We start from the raw sequence: 24,758 nt of genomic DNA, 5'->3' as shown, positions 1-24,758 counted from the left end.
AATGTAACGTTTTTCGTCTTCTTCTTCTTTTTGGGTTATGTCCTTGACAATTTACCCACTTTACTTCGAGGGCAGACACTTTTTAAGGCCGTATCACCGAACAACTGTGAGAAATGATACAAGAAAATGAATAGTGTCATACGGCCACCTTTGGTTGACAGCACAAAATTCTTCCTTTTGATTGGCCAGACGCAAGACGCAAGTAAAGCTGGATTTATAGTTTGACGGACTGTAGACGTAGACGCACTGCAGACGTAACAAACGCACTGTAAATATTATTTCAATTTATAAATCGACGGAGTAGAATTTTTTCGCATGAGTAGAAACAGTGGCTAGAGTTGGTGACCATGATACTATAATATCCTTTTATTATTTATTATTATTATTTCATAAATTCTTAACATTAATTGTAACAAATAATCAACAAAATCAAAATTCGAATATGTTGACAAACAACTTTACAAAATGGTGAGCGTACCAGACAGTTCACTTTGGTTGACAGCACAAAATTCTTCCTTTTGATTGGCCAGACGCAAGTAACGCACTGTAAAAGATGAAAGTTGGCCAACTCTTCCGTTGCAGTGCGTTTGACTTACGTTCCGTCATGCGTTTACGTTCATTTATAAATAAGAGTACACAAAACTCTATGTTGATCTTTTTCCAGTGCGTCTACATTTACAGTGCGTCAAACTATAAATCCAGCTTAACGCACTGTAAAAGATGAAAGTTGGCGAACTCTTCCGTTGCAGTGCGTTTCACTTACGTTCCGTCATGCGTTTGCGTTCATTTATAAATAAGAGTACACAAAATTCTATGTTGATCTTTTTCCAGTACGTCCAGAAAATGTTAAAAGTGTTGACATAATGCCGAATAGACCATCGCTACGCTAACATAATCAAATATATCTACCAAAATGCCACAGCTAGCGAAAAACTATCTGAACAAGAAACAAATAAATTCTGTATTCAGCGAGGAGTGCGGCAAGGAGACACAGTCTCTCCAAAGCTATTCACGACGCTTTTATAACATACTTGTCAGAAGACACGTCTAAACGAGCATGGTATCATCATAAATGGAAATAAGCTCAGTCATTTGAGATTTGCAGATGGCATCGTTCTTATAGCCGATCGTATGGATGATGCAATAATGTTTGAAAAATTATATCACGCTTCCTTGGAGGTCGGACTAAAGATTAATATGAACAAGGTGTTGGGTGTCTCTCTGAGAGACCGAATCCCAAACGAAGAAATACGTCGTAGAACAAAAACAAGTTCGTTGACGACACGTCGCCAGATTATCAGACATCCGATGGACAAACGTATTTTAGAGTGGAGACCAAGGCAAGAAGCAATACGGAGCAGAGGACGCCCACTAACTAGATGGACTAACGACCTGAAGCGTGACCTGAAACGACCAGCAATAACTGGATGTAAGCCGCACAAGACAAACAGATGGAAAGAGCTGAGGGAGACCATGTCCAGCAGTGGACGCATACAGGTTGATGATGATAACAACATAGATTGCCTGTGCAAAATCCGCCGGATAGTGGATCACTTCAACGAAAAAATGCAAGGAATTTACACTCCTGGTAAAGAATTTTCTTTGGACGAGTCGATGGTGTCTTGGCGAGGGCGACTATAAAAACAAACGTCATAAATAAGGGGTAAAACAATACGTGCTGAGTAGTTTAATTTAGGACATTCGATATACATGGACCGACCGATTTTACAATAGTTATGAACTTGCAGTGAAACTTCTTGAACAGGGAACTTATTGTACCGGTACTTTAGATAAACGACGAAAATCGAATCAAAAGGAAATTATTTAACAAAAATTAAAGAAATGTGAGAATAAATCCCTTTTTTATAATAACGTGCACATTGGAAAATGTAAAGATAAACGAGATGCCCTATATTTAAGTATTGAATTTGGTAATAAAATGACAGAGACGACAAATAAAAGAGGAGAAAAAAAAAATTAAAGCCGGTGGCAATTGACAAATATAATCAGTTTATGTCTGGCATTGATCGTCATGATCAAATGTTGGCATACTACCCTTGCGTGCGTAAAAGTTTGCGATGGTAGAAAAAAATATTTGTTAATACAGTAGACTCCCTCTATAATGAGAACTGAAATGGCAGACTAATTACCTCGTTATAAGCGGATCTCGTTATATCCAACAACAATAATACTGTGCATACATATGAATATGTAGTATTCTAAAACATTAACTTTCTATAGTGAAGCCATTCGGAGCAATATAAGATGCTAATAAATATTGTTTGAATGGTGTTTTTAAAACAAAGTTGTTTACTTTTATTGTCAATGATATACGTTAAAACAACAAATCTGTATTCTTTAAATATGTATAAAGCGTATAAAGTTATTTTGTCATTTTTGGCTGCTTTAAATTGTCCAGTATTCTATCTATCATATTTTCTAAAGATGTGAAACAGTTTTATGCTTCTTCATTTGCGTTTTCTCCTTGGACAAAGTTTCTGACAACCTTTAAAACACTTTCCACATCTTGTCTATTAGGACCCATATTATTAGGTGTGAATGGTCAACCCCGTACAATGACACTTGTGAATCATAAATTTTACATTTCCGACTAAGAATCATAAATTGTAAGAAGTTTATTGCAGGCGGCCCGCAGTTAAACAGGATATTTATTTATAGCTACGGCCGGGCCAAAACGTAAAAAACACGTTTTTCAATCTTATTTTTTCTCGTTATAAGCAAATTTACCTCGCTATTGAGGGTTATAGTTCAATAGAAATTTCACGGGACATCTAATGTACCTCGTTATAAGCGAAACCTCGTAATAACCGTGTTCGCTATAGAGGGAGTATACTGTATATTGCAAATGAGTCTCACAAATGCAAATATTTTATATAATATGTATTCCGGGGAATTGAAAAAGTGCAAATTGTCCTTATATAATTATATCCGATCTATTACGAAAGCCTTGTTACCTGAAATTTTGACTTTCAAAAATTTTCAACAAATTTACAAACTTACAAAAATAGAAAAAAACGACGGAAGAAAAATATCAAGATTCAAATTTTACTAAAAGGATTGTGAGAAAAGAATGTAAAGTGTGCAGAAGCCAGAAGAAAAGAAAGGCGACGCTATATGTCTGCAGTTCTTGTGATGGAAATCCTGGTTTTTTGTGTAGACTGTTTTTATCATTACCACCAAAAATGAGTATATACCTATAGGTGTACGCGGCACTTCTAATAAAAATTTTCAACGAAGTGGCTGATTACACCTATAGGTGTATTTTTTCCAAAAATAAAATGTAGTTTTTGTAATAAAAATCTATTAAACATCCCTTTTTTAATAATTACTATTTTATAGTTAACATGTCATGATTTTTTCTTCTCTATTTCTGAACATCTACCCGCCATCCACTTTAATTTAACCGCTCTTATTTTTTGTTTTATTTATCTTTATTTTCTTCTGTTTGTCTGCCTTGGCCTTGTATTACCTTCTTTGTTCTAAAGGTCTAGTATTTCTTCGATCATCCATTGAATCTGTTTCACTATATTCTTCTAATATCTTTGTCATATGTTCACGAAATAATTTTCATGTTTTTCGACGTTTATTTTTTTTTTTTTTTCGACACTCTACAACTATTGCCAGTGGTACAAGAACAATATTAAATATATAACAAATAATGAAAATAAATACTAATTATATCACATCACTTTAACTAATGTCTATTAGGTTAAATCTTCTGGGGGAGTTCAGCGGTTTTTAGAAACTATAGTTTTTGTGATCTCTGTAGGGTTGTTGAGCATTTCCTTAAGAGTAGGTTTCAGGTCCAGTGCTTTATACAGGATAGGATGGTGAATTGTTTGCAGTCGGTGAGGAATGTTTACAGTCAGGTAAACATTGTAATATTGGCAAGTTGGACGAGTTCCAGAGGACTTCAAGAAACTATGGGTAAGTTTGGTGTGGTTGATTCGGAGTCTTCTAATAATCGATGCTTCTCTTCTAGTTAGGAAGTCCAGGAAGAGATAACCAATGAACGGTTGGTGTTCATGAAGAGTGGTTTTGCTCTTTTGCCAAGTATCCTCTACTGACTTTTTGAAAACGAGTAGTTTGAGATCGTTAGCTAGTTGAATTGGGGTGACTGCAGTACTATGGTTGGTAGCTTCTTTGGCAAAATGATCTGCTGTTTCATTACCAGTAATTCCAGTATGAGAAGGCAGCCATATAGGGATATTTAGTTTTTGTTGACATCTAAAGTAGTAAAATTATTTTTTTTTACTGTTTTTATTATTTTATACTGTAATTATTTTACTGATGATTTTTCTCTATTCAGGTTAGCTTGCATCGGCGACTAAAGGGTTGTGATCAGATCCAATATCTGCTTCAGAGTATGACGTAACTCTACTGATGAAGTTCCTAAATCTTTTGTTGAAAATAATGGAAGAGGTAGGTATGGAGTTACTACTCCACTGTCCATGGATTTGTCAGCCACTCAGATTCTTTCAATACTGGCATCCGGAGAGCAAATGAAGAGGGTTCCGGAATTATTAAACCACTTGCATCAACTTCGTTTTCGTCGAGGCTGTCGGCATCCCCAGACGTCTCTGTGGAATGCACTATTCTAGGATGTGAAATAGTATTGTACTGAGTGCACATATTCTGTTCATGAGTTCGCATTGTAGTGATGAAAAAAGAAATAATGAGGCACCTGAACATATCATTTCAGTGGGAGGTGACAGATCAACACAACATGACAAGAAGTTGTGAAAACTTGCATGAGCCTTAATCTGGTTAGGGTACTACGAGCTTGCTTGAGATTTGAAGGATTGGGCAAGATGGCTGCAGGCAATCCGAAAAGACAGATTTCAACGCTCTCCTCGAGCGGCAACAGTAGCATTCGTCCGCGCATTTAATCATTTGCAAGAAATTTTGTGATTCACGAACGTGAGTGCTATAACATGCCAGATTAGGTTCTGCTGGATCCTGCAAACTATCTTCAGGCTTTCTATCTGTCGAAACATTGTAGTTGTCAATTTTCACGTTTCTTTTTTAACTTTTGATGACATTACAATATGAATTCACTTTATCAACAGTGACTACGGCAACGTGTTTCTGTGTAGTACTGACAATGAAAACAAAATAAAAAGGACGTCCAATACAGTCGAAGTATTCCCCGTAAAACGTAAACAAAAAGAACAAAATAACAATATTGTACAGTACAATCGAGGGATGCCCGTAAAACATTAACGAAAAGGATTGCCAATTTGGAAGATTTTAATTCCATAGCGTTCCACACTTTGTTTGGACCACTCTGTAACACACCGTAACGTTTTACAAGACCACCTTTTCCCAAATTGCGTTACGTATTAGTTAAACGACCCCTTACTAGTGAGAGAATTCTAGAACTTTTGAGACGAAGTAAGGACTCGGACAAGGGAATTCTCTGGTTTGCCTCCTATTTAATATTGCCTTGTAAGAGGCAGTCCGAGACACAGGAATTAGAGAGGTACTATTTACAACAGATCGATACAAATACTTAGAAATCTGTCAGAAAGTCATATCTTTGAAGTGTTGACAGCTTCACATACCTTCACTCGCTAGTGACTACTACCAACAAAACAAGCGAAGAAATTAAAAGACGAATAAATCTTACAAATAGGGCATACTGTGGACTCCAAAAACAATTTCACTCAGTAAACACCCAAAGAAGAACTAAAATTATTAAGGCCGTATGACACTATGCATTTTCTTGTATCATTTCTTATATCGTTTCTAATATAACAAAAAAATGTATAGTGTCATACAAGCGTATAAGTTCTTATACCAGAAACGATACAAGAATTTGTGTCCGCTGCAGTTTCTTGTACAAGAAATGCGCCAATTTGTGCGCAAAGCTCCAAAAGCAAAAACGTAAAACTTCTGTCATAATGGCGACTGGAGGAGAATTTTGATATACAATTAGACCAAGCAGATATCAGAAAAAAGTGCCCACAAACAACAACCAAGATTAGAACAACAGTAGCCAAATTGAAAAACAATAAATCACAGGGATTGGATCAAATAGCATCGGAACTACTGAAAGTAGGAGGAGATGTATTACTAAAAACAATACATAACCGCTTTAAAAATTCGTGATTATATCTCCAAATAAGAGAGTAGAATTTCAAGAGCATGCCATTCAAACACATAATTTGTAAAAAAAAACATAAATTATTACAACCAAATTATTTATTATTTCTGTCTTCCATTACAGCCTGTTGAATATGTTCAAAAATTATGGTTTCCAATTTAGTTTTAATACTGGGACATTTTATTTCTTTCATTTTTGAACCACAGTATTTTAAAAAATAATCAGTAGATCTGGCTTTTGGTCCTCAGGTACTGCAGTCAAAACACTGCTGAGGCCGGTCCTCACATATGGGGCAAAAACATGGACTCTAACGCAAAAAGACTTTTGGGAATATTCGAGCGTAAAATACTCCGCAAAATATTTGGAACTCTAGCTAGCGACTCAATGGATCCTCAGAAATAAAAATTGAGATAATTTAGATCTACACTCTGTGTGTATATCACATACCTACATACCAGCTCATCATCTATAATAGCAGACCAAATAAATTATGCTTGAGAAGATGTAAGTAATTACTTCCATTAAGTGTTTCAGATAATTCGAAAGGTCATATAAGGTTATTGACTATATCAACGAAACGTTTAATTTAAATTCACACAGAAAATGACATATCGTTCGAATTTTCTTTAATCCATGTATGACCATTTTTATTATTAAAAATTCTCTACTCATAAAACTGGTGTCATCAGTAAAGAAAACTTAACTTGCAAAAGAGATCTAGTCAGTATAGTATTGATTTGAGACAGAAAATTTTAAGCCAGAAATGTGTTCTCGCTAAAAGATCATTATTTGGCAGTAAGTTTTGAACTGGAGTAAAGTGGCACAGGTATAATTGTTGTCAATGTAAAATATGAAAGAGAGTCCCCATAGTTTTATTTAAACAATATTTTATAATTAATAAAGCCTTAATCCTCATCCTGTAATTTCATTTTCCATGTTTTGATGAGTAATACTTAATTCCATTAATTTTTGACGCCCTTGCGTGTTTGGCCAATAGTGCATTTACATCGATTTTGTCTGTTGCCAATCTCCTAGAAAAATATAGGCATTAATAAATCTTTCTATATGGTTTTTCAAATTTATAATATAACTATTACAGAAACTGTTTCATTACAATTTTTTTCCACTACCCGTATGTGCGCCAATGATGAATATCATTGTATCATTTCTAATTGTATGTCAAAAAATGTGCAATAACCAACGCTTAAAACCCACCAAATTTCATTTGCATATCTCATCCAGTTTCAGGGCAATAAATAAATCGTTAGTTTGTAAAAAAAATTCAACATCCCGTATCTCGAAAAAGGAAGCATTTTTAAGCGTACGTTTATATAGCCAACTGTCATTATTCTTCATGCCTAATCACTCCATGAAGTTAGTTGCACGTATTTACTAAAACTCTGTACCTATATTTTACAAATACGTATTATTCAAAAGGATTAAAAACCGACACATTGAACCTTTGTAACTCAGAAACAATTGATTTCTGGGTGTTGGCCTTAGATTAAGTGTTGGCGCAATGACAAGTTTTGATCAGCATGGCCAAAGCTACCTTTCTGCAAAGTTTCAGCCAGTTTGACTGAAACCACAACAGTCGTTAGAATGGTAGATAAGTATAAAAAAGGGGAAAACTAAATCATCTATACCTTAAGAACGACAGCCAGCAAATTATTCTTTATATGAAAATCAAAAGATATCTATGCCGAAAGGCGCTTTTACCATGGCGGTAGTTGCCACCCCATCTCAAGGGTGGAAATTTTTTATTATATTTTGACCGCAAAAATTGGTAGAAAAATTCATTACAACAAAAAATGTTCTATATATTTTTTTGATAAAATGAATAGTTTTAGATTTATTCGCTATCGAAAGTGTTAGATTAATATCAAAAAAATCAATGTTTTTAAACAGTTTTCTGCTAACACACAAATTATTCGTTTTATAAAAAAATTGTAACTTTTGAAAAAATAAACAAAATAATTGTTGGTTTCTTTTGAAAAAATAAACAAAATAATTGTTGGTTTCTTTTTACTGTGGACTTAATCCATTAGCCGAACAAAATATATTTTTTTTTATTTTCTTTAAGACTAATATTAACCAAGCTATACTTTATTATAAGTTGGCTCTTCTTCGTTGAATTTTAATTTTATTAGAGTTTTAAAATCAAATGACGGGAAAACTATGCATTTTTCGAGGATAACTTATAGAAACTGATTTAAAGTATTTAAAAATACCTATCGTTAAAAAAGTCTCTAGAACAAAAATTGAGTGAGTTATGATGAAAAGAACTTCAGTCGCTATTTATTTCAGCGAGAAAGTGAGCGGAAATAACCTCCTAATTACCATCCTAATTAAAATTAGTCGTTGGCCATGTTCAGTCTTCTGGAAGTTTGACCGTCTTAGATAGGAATATATACATGTTTGTGTATGCGTGCATCAGTAAATTTTACTATGAAAAATAGCACTGTCCAGTTGTGTTCACTCGTGTCTAATGTAGATGTTTTAGATGAGCAGTCAAAAAGGACTTACCTTCAGGTTCAGCAGTGGCTTGGAAATTACAATATTCAACCTACTGAGTGGGGGGTGGTTTTCAAAAGATGGATTGCATCCATTAAAAATGGAAGAGTCGCATGCTCATGGAGAACATTTAAAAGTGATATTTTAACACTGCAAGAAAGATTGCGATGCTTCATGTAGTTGCAGAAAACTAGGGTTATTTTGTAACCCGACTTACTCTGGTTGTTCTGGTGATAATTGCAGTAATAGTACTTCAATAATAGAAGATGACGAAGAAGATGGTGAAAGAAGCGACACGAATGGCGAAATGAAATTTATTAATGTATAATATAATATGAGATTTGACTTATAAATACTACATGATTTCCAAATACTTGTATGTGAAATTGTATTATTATAATGGTAAATATATATTATTAAAAGGTTGTATTAATTTTATGTTTCGATTATACTTACGTAACTCCACCACGATTAACATCAAATTTTGTTATCTTAAGATTTTTTATATATTTTGGCAATGAGGGGCTACTTTTAACCCTTAAAAATGAATTTTCAAAGGAAAAAAAAATTTAAAATGAAAATTCAAATGAATTTTGAAATATTTAAAAATTATACTTGGTGCACCAAAAAAAAAATCATTATTCAATTCATCTTAACCAAATTTCACTGTTTATAAACTTTTTTGTAGCGTTCGGAATAAGGGGTAGTTTTCACCCTTAAAAAATAAATTTTTGAAAGATTGAAATACTCAGAAATTATATTAAGAATATCAATCTATTATTACCTAAATCATTCGATCCAAATTTTATCCTCGTAAGCTTTTTTATAAATTTGAGCAATTAGAGGTAGTTTTCACCCTTAAAAATGAATATTTAAAGTTTTGAAATAGAAAATAATTATAGTTAGAGTATCAGACAATCATTATTTAATTCATATGAATCAAATTTCACTCTTTTTAAGCATTTTTATAGATTTTGGATAAGAAGTGGTTTCACCCTTAAAAATAAAAGCGCCCGTCGGCACAATATAGATTTTGAGGTAGAGGGTAATCTGAACTTGATCCCAAATTTTTACGTAAATTGGTCTTTTCCGAAAAATTTGCGAGGTTTTGTCCTATTTTAAGCTTCGTTTCCTGGACTAATATAGTACAATATTCAGTACAGTACATCACAGTTAGTCTTACGGCAGTTTTATAAAATTTGCTGACTCCATTCAGATATTTATTGACGTTCCTATAGTCCGACAATTTTCAATCAAAGGTGACTAATCTACAAATTGAACGAAGTGCTAAGGGCAACAATGTAAAATCTCAGAAGTAAATTCTTACCGGGGCCATTTCTATTGTGTATGCTTCGCCCATGTAAATAAGTAAAAAATTAAGATAGTCCCATAAAAATTTGCCCCCGTAACGGGCACGAAAACTAACTTGATTTTCCCATCCATGAAAATGCATGCCCAAAACATACAAGAACCGTCTCCATATGGCACAATTTCTCGTATATAACATTGAGCAAATCGCTCTCCTGGCCTTCTATATGATTTTAATATAGAATATTAATTTTGGGACCCCAAACAAGATGCAAAAAAGTTTACCACTTTTACCCCCGCGCCTCCCCCTAAAACCCCCGTCGCATGGGGGTAAAAACGCAAAAAAATCGATTTTCTAAGAATCTGTACACCGTAGAAAAGAATATTTCAAATAAAAAATGTAGCTTAGATAATTTTAAACAAAAATGTTTATAAGCATTTTTTGTGTTGAATGAACCGTTTTCTTAAAAACAACGCTTGAAGCGACCGTCGATTTTGCATGGCAGTTACAAGCGCGAAATCAATGTTCAATAAAATTTGTAATAGCTCGAGGGTAAAAATTCGATATCTTTTTATTCAAGTGACCTATTGACAAAACAGTTTTAAAGGAAAAGAGTTCAGCAAATAAAGTCAGATTTTATACAGGTGTTGAATAAATAAACGTGGCGCGATTTTTGCTATTTTTTATGATTCTCACAAGATCAATACAATCTATGCCTTTCATTGACTGGCCACTATGAAGTTTCGATTATTAGAGCGTAACCTTTAAAATCTATAGCATGAAATTTTAGTTTTGAGTTTTGGCAACAAATGTGAGGCATTTGAAATATGCTTAAAAAACGCTGGATTTAAACTTTCACACAACAAACAATCTAAAACATTTAAAACTTTTTTTTTCAATTACATTAGTACGTTTTTCAAAAGAACAAAACTTATGAAATACACTACACCCAAAACAGTCTTCTTAAATGCATTACCGTAACGTGTAATTGTTTGTAATGTAAAACATTAAATTCTGCGTTTTTTATTCACATTTCAAATGCCTCATATTTGTAACCACAACTCAAAATTAAAATTCCATTGGTCTCTAAACGTCATAGGTTTTAAAGCTTGATCTCTAAAAATGGAAATTTTAATACAACTGGTCAATGAAAGTGATCAATTTTATTGATTTCACAAAAATCGTAAAAAATGGCAAAAATCGCGCCACGTTAATTTATTTAACACCTTTATAAAAACTGAGTTTATTCTCGGCAAAATACGAAAAGTGCATACGAAAGCTGCACTATTTGCCTTTAAAACGCATCTTGATTTTTGTCGATAGGACATTTGGATCAAAAGATTTCCAATTTGAATCTCGAACGGTTGAGAACGCGATGCTACACAAAAAATGCTTCTAAACATTTTTGTTTAAAATTATCTCAGCTACATTTTTTATTTAAAACATTTTTGTCTACGGTGTACAGATTCTTTTAAACTACGATTTTGATGAAGCCCAGGGGTAAAAGTGGTAAACTTTTTTGCATCTATTTTGGGGTCCCAAAATTAATATTCTCTGCAAAATTCAGTTTGTTCGTATGATTTTTAGGGGTCAACTCTCTGACGACTGGACTATTGTAGAGACAGATTGATTTATGTAGACTTTGTGTCGTTAAGGTGGGTTTATACATGGATTTGCTGGCGCCAGATTTGTACTAGATTTAACCACTTAGTGCATACATTAATTTCGAGTTTACTGTAAAAAAATGGTCCATTTTTTATTTTATAATTCGATTATACATGTAAAAAAATCTTGAATTATTTTAAGGGACGTAATAAGTGTATTTTTCGTGACAGGGGCGTATTAAAAATATATATAATTTTTTTACTATTTTTAATTTAGTAAATTAAATATATTTTTTAAGTATTTTTACTTTATAAAATTTAATATATCAGGGGTGTAGAATTATAGTAAGGGAATAAATAAAAAAAAAATCAAAAAACGGGTCAGAAAAGGTCATAAAACGTTTTAATAATGAAAATAATTAAAACTGCAAATGTAACACAAATATATCTACTATGTGACAGAAACGAAAATAGGCTTACAGCTTCATCTAAAACTCAATGTAAACTGTGATAAGGACAAAAAATTCAATAATTATAATTACTATTTCAATATCAAAGTTCTTACCTGATATGTGTAATGCACTAAAGGATTATATACAAGTAAGAAATGAAATATTATTTATTTCTAGTAACATAAACATAAAATGGTTGTATTAAGTATAGTGTTTATTATCAAGTGTTGAAATCCCTCTCAAATTCTGATACTTGTTTTCACACTAATGATGGATTCAACTGGTTGTGATAAATATCCATATCACTATAGGAATTACGGTTTGAATATTCCATAGCGCTAGATGTTAAAGCTGCTGAATATGGTCTACTTTGTTTGTAGAGTGTTTCCCAAACATCTCTGAATCAAATATTACTGAATATGTTGCACTGATTGGTACGCTAAAAGTTCTGGAAGTTTTTTTAACTGGCACACGATAGATTTTCCAATAACATCAAATTCGTTTTCCTCTACTGATGCTATTGTTTCGTTTAATGATGCAGAAATATTCTTTATTTCTAACAAGGTTCTTTCTGTACTGCCTTGCCAATTTCTTGTTCATGTCTTTGCTTTTTTCATGCAGGTTCCACAGTATTTTTGTTAGTTGGATGTGGTGCCTTTAAAAGTAGTAGGAATGGCCTCAGAAATAATGTCGGGAAAATACTTGGTGAAGTAGGATCAACCATACTAGATTTAGTAGTTTCCTTGATATTGTTAAATGTTGACTATGCTCAGAAACTGACATTCTAAAAAATCTAATGTTAAATTTTTATAATGTACCTACTGTTGCGACTTTCTTTCTTATTTTGCTATGATTTTCTACTAAAATCTACTAAATTTTACATATCTAGGTCCCAAATACAAAAGAAGAGTGGCAAAAAATTATCCAAGCTTTTTCTACAAGGTGGAACTTTCCACAATGTGATGGACACTGGATGGGAAACATGTAATATTAAGAAGCCCTTTTCATTCAGGCTCAGAGTATTATAACTATAAAGCAGCGGTGCTCAAAGAGTCGATCGCGATCGACCAGTCGATCGCCAAAGTTTTTGAAGTCGATCGCGATTCACGGAGAAAATACGAGAACTGTATTAGACGCAAATATTAGAAAATGGGAAAATATAAATTGAAAATACCAAGAATAAAAAGAAGATAACAGTCCACATAAACGAAACTAAAATAATGCCTAATATCCTGACTCACTACACGTGCATGATCGAAATATTTATGATGCTATCTCTTCACCCGAAAGTTGCGATAATGCTGATTCGGCATATCAGCATTCACAAATAAATTTAAACTGGGAGTGTGCTGTATCGGCATTGTATTGCTGTTAGTCAAGCATTAATCATTCATTAGTAAGTTATTACTAGTAAAACATTTTTGTACTATATTTATTCTTTACATTAATATTTGAAACTCGATATGAGTGCTGCGAAAAAGAGTAAAACATATCATTTTAATAATGCGTGGGAAGAAGAATTCCTGTTTACTATGGTGAAAGATAAGTGTGTTTGTCTTGTTTGTCGGTCTTCCGTTGCTCTGTCCAAATGCGGAAATTTAGAACAGCATTATAAATCTTTGCATAGAAACTATGAAACAGTTTGTTTAGAAAACGGAAAGTACAAGACTTGAAAAGTAGTTTGAAGACGGAACAATCAATGTTCACTAGGCCTGTTAAACAATCAAGAGCTGCAACAATTGCGTCGTTTAAATTTTTTTATATATTGGCACAACATAAAAAACCATTTGAAGATGGAGAGGTAGTGAAGGAAGCATTCATTGAGGCTGCGAATGTGTTATTTCAGGACTTCAAAAATAAAACAGATATTATGTCCGCCATCAAAGAAGTCCAGTTATCACGCCCAACAGTTACTAGACGTATCGAAATCATGGGCAAAGCAAGTTAAAAGTTATATTATGAAGTTTATGTACTTTTCTTTGCAATTTGACGAGTCAACCGATATGACTGATACCACCCATTTGTGTATTTTCATTCGGATGGTATTTTCTGACATGTTGGCTAAGGAAGAATTGTTAAAAACGCTGCCTCTGAAAGAAAAAGCTCGCAGAGAAGATATATACAACGTATTTATAAATTTTGTGAAACAATACGAGCTATCGATTTACAAACTCGTGTGTGGATTACAACAGATGGTGCACCATCCATGACTGGCGTTAACAATGGATTTGTTGCATTATGTCGAGCTAACGATGACTTTCCATCGTTTTTTTCATTTCATTGCATCATTCACCAGCAAGTGTTGTGTTCCAAAATTTTAAATATGAACGACATCATGAAAATGACAACAAAAATTGCGAATTTAATCAGAGCGCGAAGCTTGCAACGACGTCTTTTTAAAGCGCAATTCAAAGATAGCGACTCTGCAGAACCCAGTGATTTACTTCTGCATACAGATGTTAGGTAGTGGAGCCGTGAAAAAGTTTTAGATGGGTTCCAGGAGCTACTTTCCGAAATAATTTCTTATTTAGAAGAACGAGGGGACGACACTCATTTACTTCAATACGAAAAATGGCCCAGTGATCTGGCTTTCCTAACAGATTTAACAAATCATTTGAACCTCATTAATTTTGAACTACAAGGTAAAAATAAAACAATTATCGATATGATGAACGCAATACATTTTTTTGTCAATAAATTGAAATTATTGATTAAGCAAATTAGCAGAAAGGATTTAAACAACTTTCCATCGTTGAAAAAAAGGGTAGCCGCTTATTTAAATTATGTTTATTACGAAACGGAGCTGCAAAAACTTCATGGTGAGATTGAAAGACGTTTCGCTGATTTTAAAAAACTGACAGATATTGTAACATTCATGTCTAATCCATTTTCTTGTCAAGATGTGGAAAAAATAGCCACTGAAATATCCGTTACGTTCAATATAGAGATCATTTTCGTCCAAAATGAGGTACTGAAAATAATTTTGGATATATGTACTTAAATCCAGAGCGACCGATACGAAATTTTGGTCTTTCATATCGTCTGAGAAATATCCGTCTTTGAGACAGGTAGCTCACAGCATTCTTTGGATCAACATACTTATGTGAGTCTGCATTTTCCCAAATGAAGATAGTGAAATCAAAATATCGTAATCGGCTAACTGACGAACATCTCTCTTCATGCTTGCGTTTGGCGCTCCGTAATTACGTACCATCATATGAAATACTTGTGGATGATATGCAGTGCCACGCATCAACATCCAAATAGAAATAATATGAAAAACATTGTATTATTATTATTATTATTATTTACAACCCACTGTAGTTACAACTTTTTGTTAACTAGAAATGCGCAATTTTCAAAATTGTTTTTTGAAGTTATACTTCTATTCGCACGGTCGGCGTTGGAAATTTGCATGAGAGTGAATCTGTGAAACCATTACATATGTAAGATAATGAGTAAGAGAGAGACAGAAGATATATTTTCTCTCTCTTCCTCTCTCGAGAATAAAAATGTTCCTTTTGTATATATATTTAATATTATATATATATATAATATTGTATATATATATATATATATATATATATATATATATATATATATATATATATAATATATATATATATATATATATATATATATATATATATATATTATATAATATAATATGTATTAATATTATTATTTATGTGATATGTTTTGTATTATTTAAAATTAAACGTTCATAATTATTTTAGTCCTTTGTATTTCAAAATAATAATCTCAATAAATCACTGTATGACCGAGAACTGTCAATTTTGAAATACGTTTGTGTTATGTCTAATTGGCAAATATTTTACGTGTTTGGTTCATATGCTGGTGGTTGTGAGTTCGAATCCCAATTATGAATTTCCGTTTTTATTTTTGAAATATTTAAAAACCTCACGTTAATCTTATTAAATATATGTAATATATGCAAAAAACATAAATTTTAAAATAAAATGAAAATTTACAACATAATCCGAGTTGTTGGTTTTTTATTTTTATCTTCGTAAAGTAAGTTTTATGTATATTGGCAGTTTGAAATACTTATGAATATTACATTTTAATTTATTGTATTATTATATTGAATTATGTTGCAGTGTATTTATTGTATTGTAATTTTTATATTAATAACAAAATAAACAATGAATTTTACTGCAGAGTATGTGTAAAAATTTTTTTTGCATTCAACTCCTTTTATACATAAAAATAAAAATATATATTTTCATTAAAATATTGATACAATCCTTCATTTACTATACTCCTATTACAGGTCAAATGTTTATATACAGCAAACGATGCACCATATACCTATATAACTAATTCTTTTTCTCTTTCTGCTCTCTCTTACCTATAGCATTATGTAATGATTGTGCAGATTGACTCCTATATAAATTTGTAACGACAAACGCGTGTATAGAAGTATAACTTCTACCGGCAGTCCCACTGGACTGCCACACCCGTTTTTTTTACTATGCTTTGTTTTTAAACCAGGAGGAGTAAACTAAAGAGACATATTCACACCCAAGAAAGTCACTAGAAAAGTTACCAAATACATTTTTTTTTGGTTGATCATATCGACCCTCGACAGTAATCCAAGAATATTATATTATACTAATATGTCGCTAAAGAGTTCTAAAAACAACTGTTTTCTATATAAAAGCAGACTAAAAATCTAAAAATTAAAATAATAACACAGAAAACACAAAAAATCGCTGGTATAATTTAATTAAGCTATGAAATGCCATTAGTGTCAAAATTTCATAACAGTGGAGTAAACTTGCCTGAGGTTGGACCAATTACAAACAAACATTGCGGTGAGGTAAATTTGAATTACTCCTCCTGGTTTAAAATCAGGGTATAACTGTTGATCTCCAGACGCTTGCAGTTTATATGGTAGATCCCATGCAGTATAAGTCTGAGCACCACTGCTATAAAGGGTTGTTTAGTATTATCCTTTTTGCATTAGTGGATGATCAATACTCTTTTCAGTACTTATACAGATGTTAGAACAAATGGAAGAGCACTTGATGAGGGCATTTATGCAAAGTCAACTTTGAGGAGCGCATTAGAAAATAAAACACTAAATATACCTGATAATACTGTTTTTCTAGCAGATGATGCATTTTCATTAAAAGAGTAACTATTGAAACCTTATTCCCATCATGCCATGTTAACCATAAAGCAAAAAATATGTAACTATAGGTTATCACACACACACAACAAATTGTGGAAAATATGTTTAGTATTCTTGTTTCCTGATTTCATGTATTTGCAAAAGGTTGTGTCCTGAAAAGGTTGATGTTATTTTAAAATTAGCTTGTGCTCTACACAAATAGCTTTGAAAAACAAGTACAATTTAAATAAATAGGGAAGTCTATCTAGGGGATCAACAAGATATTGACAGTTTCATGGAAAACTGAAGCAAGAGGTACAGGTTTATTCAATTTAACCACAACAAATAAGTCATAATTTTTCTAAAAGAGCAGATGCAGTTAGAGATAAATTAACTGATGGGTTATTGGATGTAAATGTAAAATTAGATAAATACTTACAATTTCTTCTGATTGTGTAGCTCTTATTTGAACCACTTTATGCAAAATTCTGTCAGCAACTGGGAACCATGGTACTTGCAGCACATCATCAGAACCTATCCCTAACTTCTAGTTTTTGAAATTAAGACTAGTTGCAAGATGTAAGCATTCCTCAGTGAACATATTTTAGCTTTAACATTGTCTGACGACAAAAATCCATCAAGCGCCATTGTTGTTGCAATATTTTGATATGCATCTATTTATGAATTCCTGTCTTTGTAACTTTTAGAATAAACATACCACAAACACTTTGAGAAATTCTATAATATTCTGAGAACTCCATTTTTTATTTAGTGAACTGCTCATTTTAATTGATATTTCTTAAAATTGCTGAACCACAAAACACAAAGGTTTACATGTGCAAGTTCAATTTAAAATGACAAAATGGTAACAGGCACATGAAAAGTTGGAAAATTCTAACTTGACTCACACAATGCATTCACTGTTCAAACTTCTTCAACACTACTCGCTAGTAACTGTTTATTTGTCAACAACTACTGGCACCAGCAAATTCATGCATGTATAAACACCATTATGACATTTGATAGATAACTTTAATTATGAATTAATAAAAAATTAAATAACTACCACCATCAAGTCAAACTGAAAAAGTATAAAGTTAAATACATACTTTATATAAGGTGATATCTCTGGAACACTCCACTTTTCCTTGGCAGCAAATAAAATTTTGAATCTTTCATTTATATTTTCAGGCAAATTACTCTCTTCAAATGACCAAATAAAATTAGGATTAGACTTTCTGTCTATAATGGCAATACCATACAGCATTTCTTCATAAGGCACCATACCTTCTGGTACAGAGTCTCTCCAAGCTTGTAAAAATTCATTTAAATTGAACTTACCAGTTTCATGTAGTAAAACTTTTGCAAAAAATTTGCAAACTTCATCTTCCTTATACTTATACAAAGCTATACCATCAATTTCCTTTGACTCTTCTGTATATTTATCAAATAAATGTGAAACAACTTCTTTAGGGGCTAATTCTTTTAAAGAATCAACTGTTTCTTTGAAATCAACTTCATCTGTCTCCCAAGAGTTTTCTTCTAATAATTTTAACATATAGGACAATATTCGAAAATGATATTCAATATCCAAAGTTCTTATTTTACCATTAATTTCGACAATAGTCATCATGCTTAATGCTTCCCTTAATTCACTTTTAGATGCTTGAATTTTATCACACAATTCTTCAAAACTGTAAAGATTTTCTTTGTTTACCTCAAACTCATGTTCTGGACCTTTGTAAGGAAAGGTTTTAAGTAAATCATCTAACTTCTTTAAATGTGGTTTGCCTAATGATGATTCTAAATACTCATAGAATATCCCTTTTACTGCTACTCCATGAACTGCTGAACTCAAACTATCATCAATATCTTTGGTAAATTTCATATTATTTACTAATAATAAACTGTTTGAAGTTTCTGCTTCAACTACTTGAAATGTCTGTGTTTCAGAACAGATTACAAGTTCTTCATCTTTTTCTCCTTTAAAACACAGTTCTGAGCCTTCTGTTATTTCTTTTAATAAATGTGGCTCCAATTGTAATAAACGAAAGTTATGATTGTATAAATTTTGTTCTGTAAAATATATTGCTTGGGATAAAGGTTTAATATCATCTTTAGAGAGCTTTGCCAAAGACAAAATGTCTTCAACTTCTTTTAAACATCTTCTGTAAAAATATAAAATTGTACTTATTTTATCTTACAAATTATTAAATGGTAACAATAACTTACTCTTTTTTGGTATTAATCATATTATTTTTTTAGTTTGAATGTTTACTATATAAAACAATAACAATTTTCGGTTGAGTTTACCGAAAGTACAAAAGCACAGACCACTAATAACCTAATTCTTCTTCTGGTCACCACATATACAACAACAACATATACGACCACCATCGACGTTATTATGATTCCTGTTCATCGAACTCCTGACACTTTCACGAACCGAATGCAAAAAGTTTCACAGCGATTCATCTTGCTGCGGAAAATTGGTAGGTTTAGTGTGTAGTTTCCTGTGGTACAAGCTGAATACTGAATATAACCATGGTACCATGGAGATGGAATATAACTGTGTGTTCGGTTATTCTATGATATAACCGCAAACCGAAAATATCAACCAAGAATTAAAATATTTCGGTTCATGATTTCGGTTTGACCAGAGAACTACGAACACAAACGCAGTTGTGTGTTATGTTCGTAGTTCTCTGGCTGGTTTGGCCATAGATAAAATTACACCGGCGCCGGTGTTGTATGCTTCAAATATAAAGAGAGAAAGCTTTTAAAAAGTACATATATCAATTATACTATTTCATGAATTCTGTAATTTTTAATTTATATGAAACAATAACGAGTAGAACGAGTCTACTATAAATATTTGTCTCTCTCGAGATTATTGCAAACATCTGTTGCAAATTGCAACAGATGTTTGCAATTAATGTTGTTACAGATGTTTTAAAAAGTACATATAATTATACTATTTCATGAATTCTGCAATTTTTAATTTATATGAAACAATAACGAGTAGAACGAGTCTACTATAAATATTTGTCTCTCTCGAGATTATTGCAAACATCTGTTGCAAATTGCAACAGATGTTTGCAATTAATGTTGTTACAGATGTTGCCGGATTGCAACTTGCAATCTGAAAATTCTGATTTGACGCTTAAATTTATTCCCTAATCTATCACAGGCACAAAATAAACAATAACAATCAGAATGTCCACTCTCAGATCACAGTTCGTAGACTTACTATGTAAGTAAGTCTACGAACCGTGCTCTCAGATGCCGCCTTTGAAATTTGCATCGAGTTAGAATCTAGCTCTAGAATCTAGATTCTAACTCGATGGAAATTTGTCAGTACGCGATCGCCATATTTTAGACGGAAACATAGACAGAAGACCACAGAAGGGTTGGTGTAGTCTATGCTACAACGGCCAACGGCAAAAGATAAAGTTGGTTCATCTTGAACGGAACCGAACGCCAACGGCGAACGATGTTTATAAATAGACATACGAGTTTCCCATGAGTTTCCCATTTGACCATGTTGTAACGCGAACGTCAGCGCCAACGTTAAGTTTATAAATCAGCCTTTAGCTTTAAACTGTAATCAGGGTTCGTCTAGCAGTGATATAAGATACTCTATTTTATATAAAATACTATTACTAAATAAAATACTGGGAGTTAGCAGAATGCAGGGCACAAAATTTTTAATTTCTAATTTCAAATTTTGAGTAACGGTAGGCGTAAACCGATTTCTTACTATGGTCACAGAATAAACAATCAGAATGCCCAATCTGCTTGAAAAAATAAGTACGCGCATCTCGTTCACGCAGACGGAATCAGCCATGTTTTGGTCGGAACCAGTGCTGTCCAGTGACATTTTATCTGGTGTGCCTAGACAAAATAACCCGGTTTAATTTATTTACGGCAACTACAGACATAATATGCACTATTTTATTCGTAGTTTTAGTTGAGGAATAGATTAAATTATTTCAAATGTACTAAATTATTAATCTCTAAAAATTTAAATTACAGTTCTGTCATAGCTTGTCACAAATTTCTCAATATTCGAGTCTATGTTTCTGTCTAAAACATGGCGTTCGCGTGCTGACAAACTTCAAAGGCGGCATCGTGAGAGTGAGCATTCTGATTGTTATTTATTCTGTGCTATGGTTTTGAAATTATTTTGTTATGCATAAAACTGGATAAATCACAATTTTGATTTAATGTTTCGATTGTTATTTTGGAACGATTTCCAGGGTGCAAATCCAAATGTATTTTTAATTGTGGTTTATTCCTATTTCATAAAGTAGATAATATATGCACACATATGCCACAAGAAAATTTAGATTTTTAGAAACAGAAATCAACGTTAAGAACATTTTAAAGCTTTTTATTTTTGAAGAAAAAAAAAAGAGGCCACTGTGTTTGAAAAGAAGAAGAAATTCATACATATTCATTTAAGGGTTAGGGTCATGGTTAGGGTTAAAGTAGAGTTGTCAAGTTTGTTGTCCACTGTTTAGTTTAACCTGCATACGTGTCTCGTATTTTTAAACATATTCTTCAAGAAGTTCTGTGAAAATGGCACCCAAAGTAAACGTAAAAGAAAGATTTAATGATGGTGAAGTGGATCTTAGCATGTCCGATTTAAGTGAAGTTCCGGTAAAAGAAATTTTGAGCTTAAAACCAGTTCACAGTTTAGACTTATCTAACAATACTTTAACTGTGTTACCTAAAAATTTTGCTTCATTAACACATTTAACAATATTGGATTTGAGTAAAAATGATCTTAAAGAGTTGCCAGAAGATTTTGGTAATTTGGTAAAATTGAGACATTTGGATTTATACAGAAATCAATTGCAGCATCTGCCATTAAGTTTTAGCAAACTTAAAAATCTTAAATGGCTTGATTTAAAAGATAATCCTTTAGTTCCTGCCGTTGCGAAGGTAGCAGGTTTGTGTATTAATACAAAAGAATGCCAGAACTGTGCAAAGAATATTGTAGCCTTTTTCAACAAATTAGAGAACCAAGTATCAGCTGATCTGGAAATGAGAAACAAAGATCGGCAGAAACAATTGGAATTCAATCAAAAAAAGAAGCAAGAAGAGAAGAATATTAAGAAGAAAGAAAAACAGAAAGAAAAAAAATCCAATGTGAAAGTTGTTGAACCTACTAAGCAGAATCAAAAAGTAAGCAGTAAGGGAAAAAACAAGAAGGTCAAAGAGGAAGATTCTATTTTTGGCTCAATTTTATCCAGCATATTGGGCTGGGCAGTTCTTATGTTTGTACTTTATGTAGGTTTTATATTTTATAAAGTATATGGTTCTCAAAATGTTTTAGATTCAGCTAGGGATGTTTTTATTAAAGATTTAAATAAACTTTATGATGATGCTCCTATTTGGTGGTTATCATCAAAAGAATATCTACAAAATTTGTACAAAAATATTACAACTAGATAGTATTTTTAATTTGTTAAATTAGGGCATATTATTATCATTAATATATACATATTTCATTTAAAGATCACTGTACAATACAGATATTTAAGTGTATAGTTCTAAAATGTGTTTGTAATAAAACCCCAAAAATAGACAGTATCATTCCTTTTGTGGTGTCTAAAATAATATGCAATGTATTAAATTTTGTATACATGTAATTTATATTTGTGTATGTAAATAAATATATTTTGAATTAGATCTTGGTATATTACTTTATCTTCATAATTTTCTTTGCTTTTTCAGTATGTGGTATCAATCTGTAGCAAAAAGAGAATAATGATAATTTTAATGAGAGTACAAAATCTTTTAGAACATGACATTTAAACTATTTTTGGATTGCCTCACATTCTTTTTCATAAACACTCTTTGTTTAAATGAGACATGAAGTTGTCAACCATGAAGAAAATGGACTTCTGATTGTAGCTTTTTTGCAAAGGTACAACATTTGTTCATGAAGTGTGCATTTTGTAGTTTTACATAAAAGATAACAAATTTAATGAAGCTCCACATCAAAAACTTTTTGTTCAAAAGCTCAGTTTAAATGTTTAGTTTTTAAAACAATTCAAAATAGTTTTACAAATTATTCCATTAAATATGAAGAGTGTAGGATCAAAACTTGCTTTCTCCTTCCATGGCCAAAATTTAGTTATTTATATTTTATGAATTCAGAACTAGTTTGATTCAAAACTAGGTTTATCCAATATAAATTAAATATTAAAAGAAGAATTTTGAACCAAACCCATCTTTCTGCTATGACAATTCTGTGAACTAGAGGAGGCTCATTTGGATTTAATGACTTCATTTGTTTGATGCAATGTCTGTTCACTTTTTTCAGCTATAAACTTTTAATAATTATTATTTGCTGTCTTTTCTATTAAAATAAGTAGCATTGCAGTAATATTTTTCGTCAATTTGTAATAGATGTTCAAGTGACAAGGAAAACACTGATAGGAAATGAATAGGTAAAGGCTAAAATAAAGAAGAAAAGAAACCTGTAAGTTCAGTTTCTAATTTATTTATTTTTAAAGATTTCTTCTAGGTATTTCAATTTACCTTCATTGTATTTTCTTTTCTTTGATCTCATGATTATTTTGACTTGTTTTCTTTGTTCGTTGTAATTTCTTTTCTATCAGGTGTTTCTCTTGCATCATCTTTAGTCTTAATTTATTTTGTTCATCTAGTTCTATTTTACATTCCTCATCGAACCATTCTTTGTATATTTCTATTATAAAGCGCAAGTAGCTACTAGTATAAGCTGCTTCATTTGTACTCCCAACTATAAAATTATCTGTGTCTGCATCTGGTCCTCTGTATGTTATTTATACATTTTTCCATATTTTTTTCAACGAGCACATGATCTAGTTGGTTTACGGTTTTCTCATCTGGGGATCTCCATGTTCCTTGGTATGTTCTTTTATGATGGAAGTACATGATCATATTTTTTCTTTTGCAAAATCTATTAACAAGTTACCATTTTCGTTCGTTACTTCATGCAGACTATTTTTTCCTATATGTGTACTTATATTTCTTCTTTTCCTATTTTTGCGTTAACAAAACTGGCAGTCGCGCGTAATCTCGCAACGTGAACGCACACCAGTGAAGTGAAGTTCCAGAAAAAACGCGAACAAAGGTCCAAATTGTGAAAAGAGCGAAAAAAACGGCAACCGCATGTGCCAACGGTCGCGAAATCCTAGTGAACATGCGAACGGATCCACGGTGCCGACGGGACGCGTTCTGGAATCTTGGACCACCAGAAACAAACAATAAATGCGAAATTGCCACGTGGAGGTATAAAATAGTGCATGTAAGGTACCAAAACTGGCAATCTAGCATCAAAACCGAACGGGCGTGGCGACAGCCGGTCGATAAATCCTTGAACCCGGTTATTGAAAAATAAGGGGCAAGGAGATATTGACATTGGTGCTGTTTTGGAGCTCATCGCCGTAGAGCCCTATCGAAATATGCAAGTGCACACTCACCCAGGTAAAGTCAACACAACACACAAACATCCAAACTTGATTACACCTCACGTATAGACACATCTACACATTTCACACACATATCAATCGCCACACCACACATTCCACATAGTACATACTAATTACACAAATCCATA

At 32.4% G+C, this 24,758-nt stretch overlaps 2 protein-coding genes across 3 annotated transcripts; one reads left to right on the top strand and one right to left on the bottom strand.

Annotated features, from left to right (window-relative positions):
* Window positions 1-6,983: 6,983 nt before the first annotated feature.
* LOC140443579 (sister chromatid cohesion protein DCC1) lies at window positions 6,984-19,532 on the bottom strand. 2 transcript variants are annotated; one of them, XM_072534916.1, is made up of 4 exons: window positions 19,376-19,532; window positions 18,253-19,311; window positions 9,426-9,498; window positions 6,984-7,158 (listed from the first exon to the last, which is right to left on the bottom strand). In XM_072534916.1, the coding sequence occupies exons 1-3, from the start codon at window positions 19,393-19,395 to the stop codon at window positions 9,465-9,467; spliced, it is 1,113 nt and encodes a 370-aa protein (XP_072391017.1). In that variant the 5' UTR covers window positions 19,396-19,532; the 3' UTR covers window positions 6,984-7,158; window positions 9,426-9,464. The 2 variants fall into 2 exon arrangements, with proteins under 2 accessions (XP_072391017.1, XP_072391016.1); XM_072534915.1 differs by lacking the exon at window positions 9,426-9,498.
* A 2,076-nt stretch (window positions 19,533-21,608) lies between these two features.
* Window positions 21,609-22,840, top strand: LOC140442727 (leucine-rich repeat-containing protein 59-like). The gene has a single exon (XM_072533708.1). It carries the CDS (start codon window positions 21,725-21,727, stop codon window positions 22,601-22,603), a length of 879 nt encoding a protein of 292 aa, XP_072389809.1. The 5' UTR covers window positions 21,609-21,724; the 3' UTR covers window positions 22,604-22,840.
* Window positions 22,841-24,758: the final 1,918 nt, after the last annotated feature.

Source organism: Diabrotica undecimpunctata, chromosome 6, assembly GCF_040954645.1.
Source record: "Diabrotica undecimpunctata isolate CICGRU chromosome 6, icDiaUnde3, whole genome shotgun sequence".
NCBI lineage: Eukaryota > Metazoa > Arthropoda > Insecta > Coleoptera > Chrysomelidae > Diabrotica > Diabrotica undecimpunctata.
The sequence above is the reverse complement of the archived record's forward strand: the minus strand, read 5'-3'. Positions and strand labels throughout refer to the sequence as shown.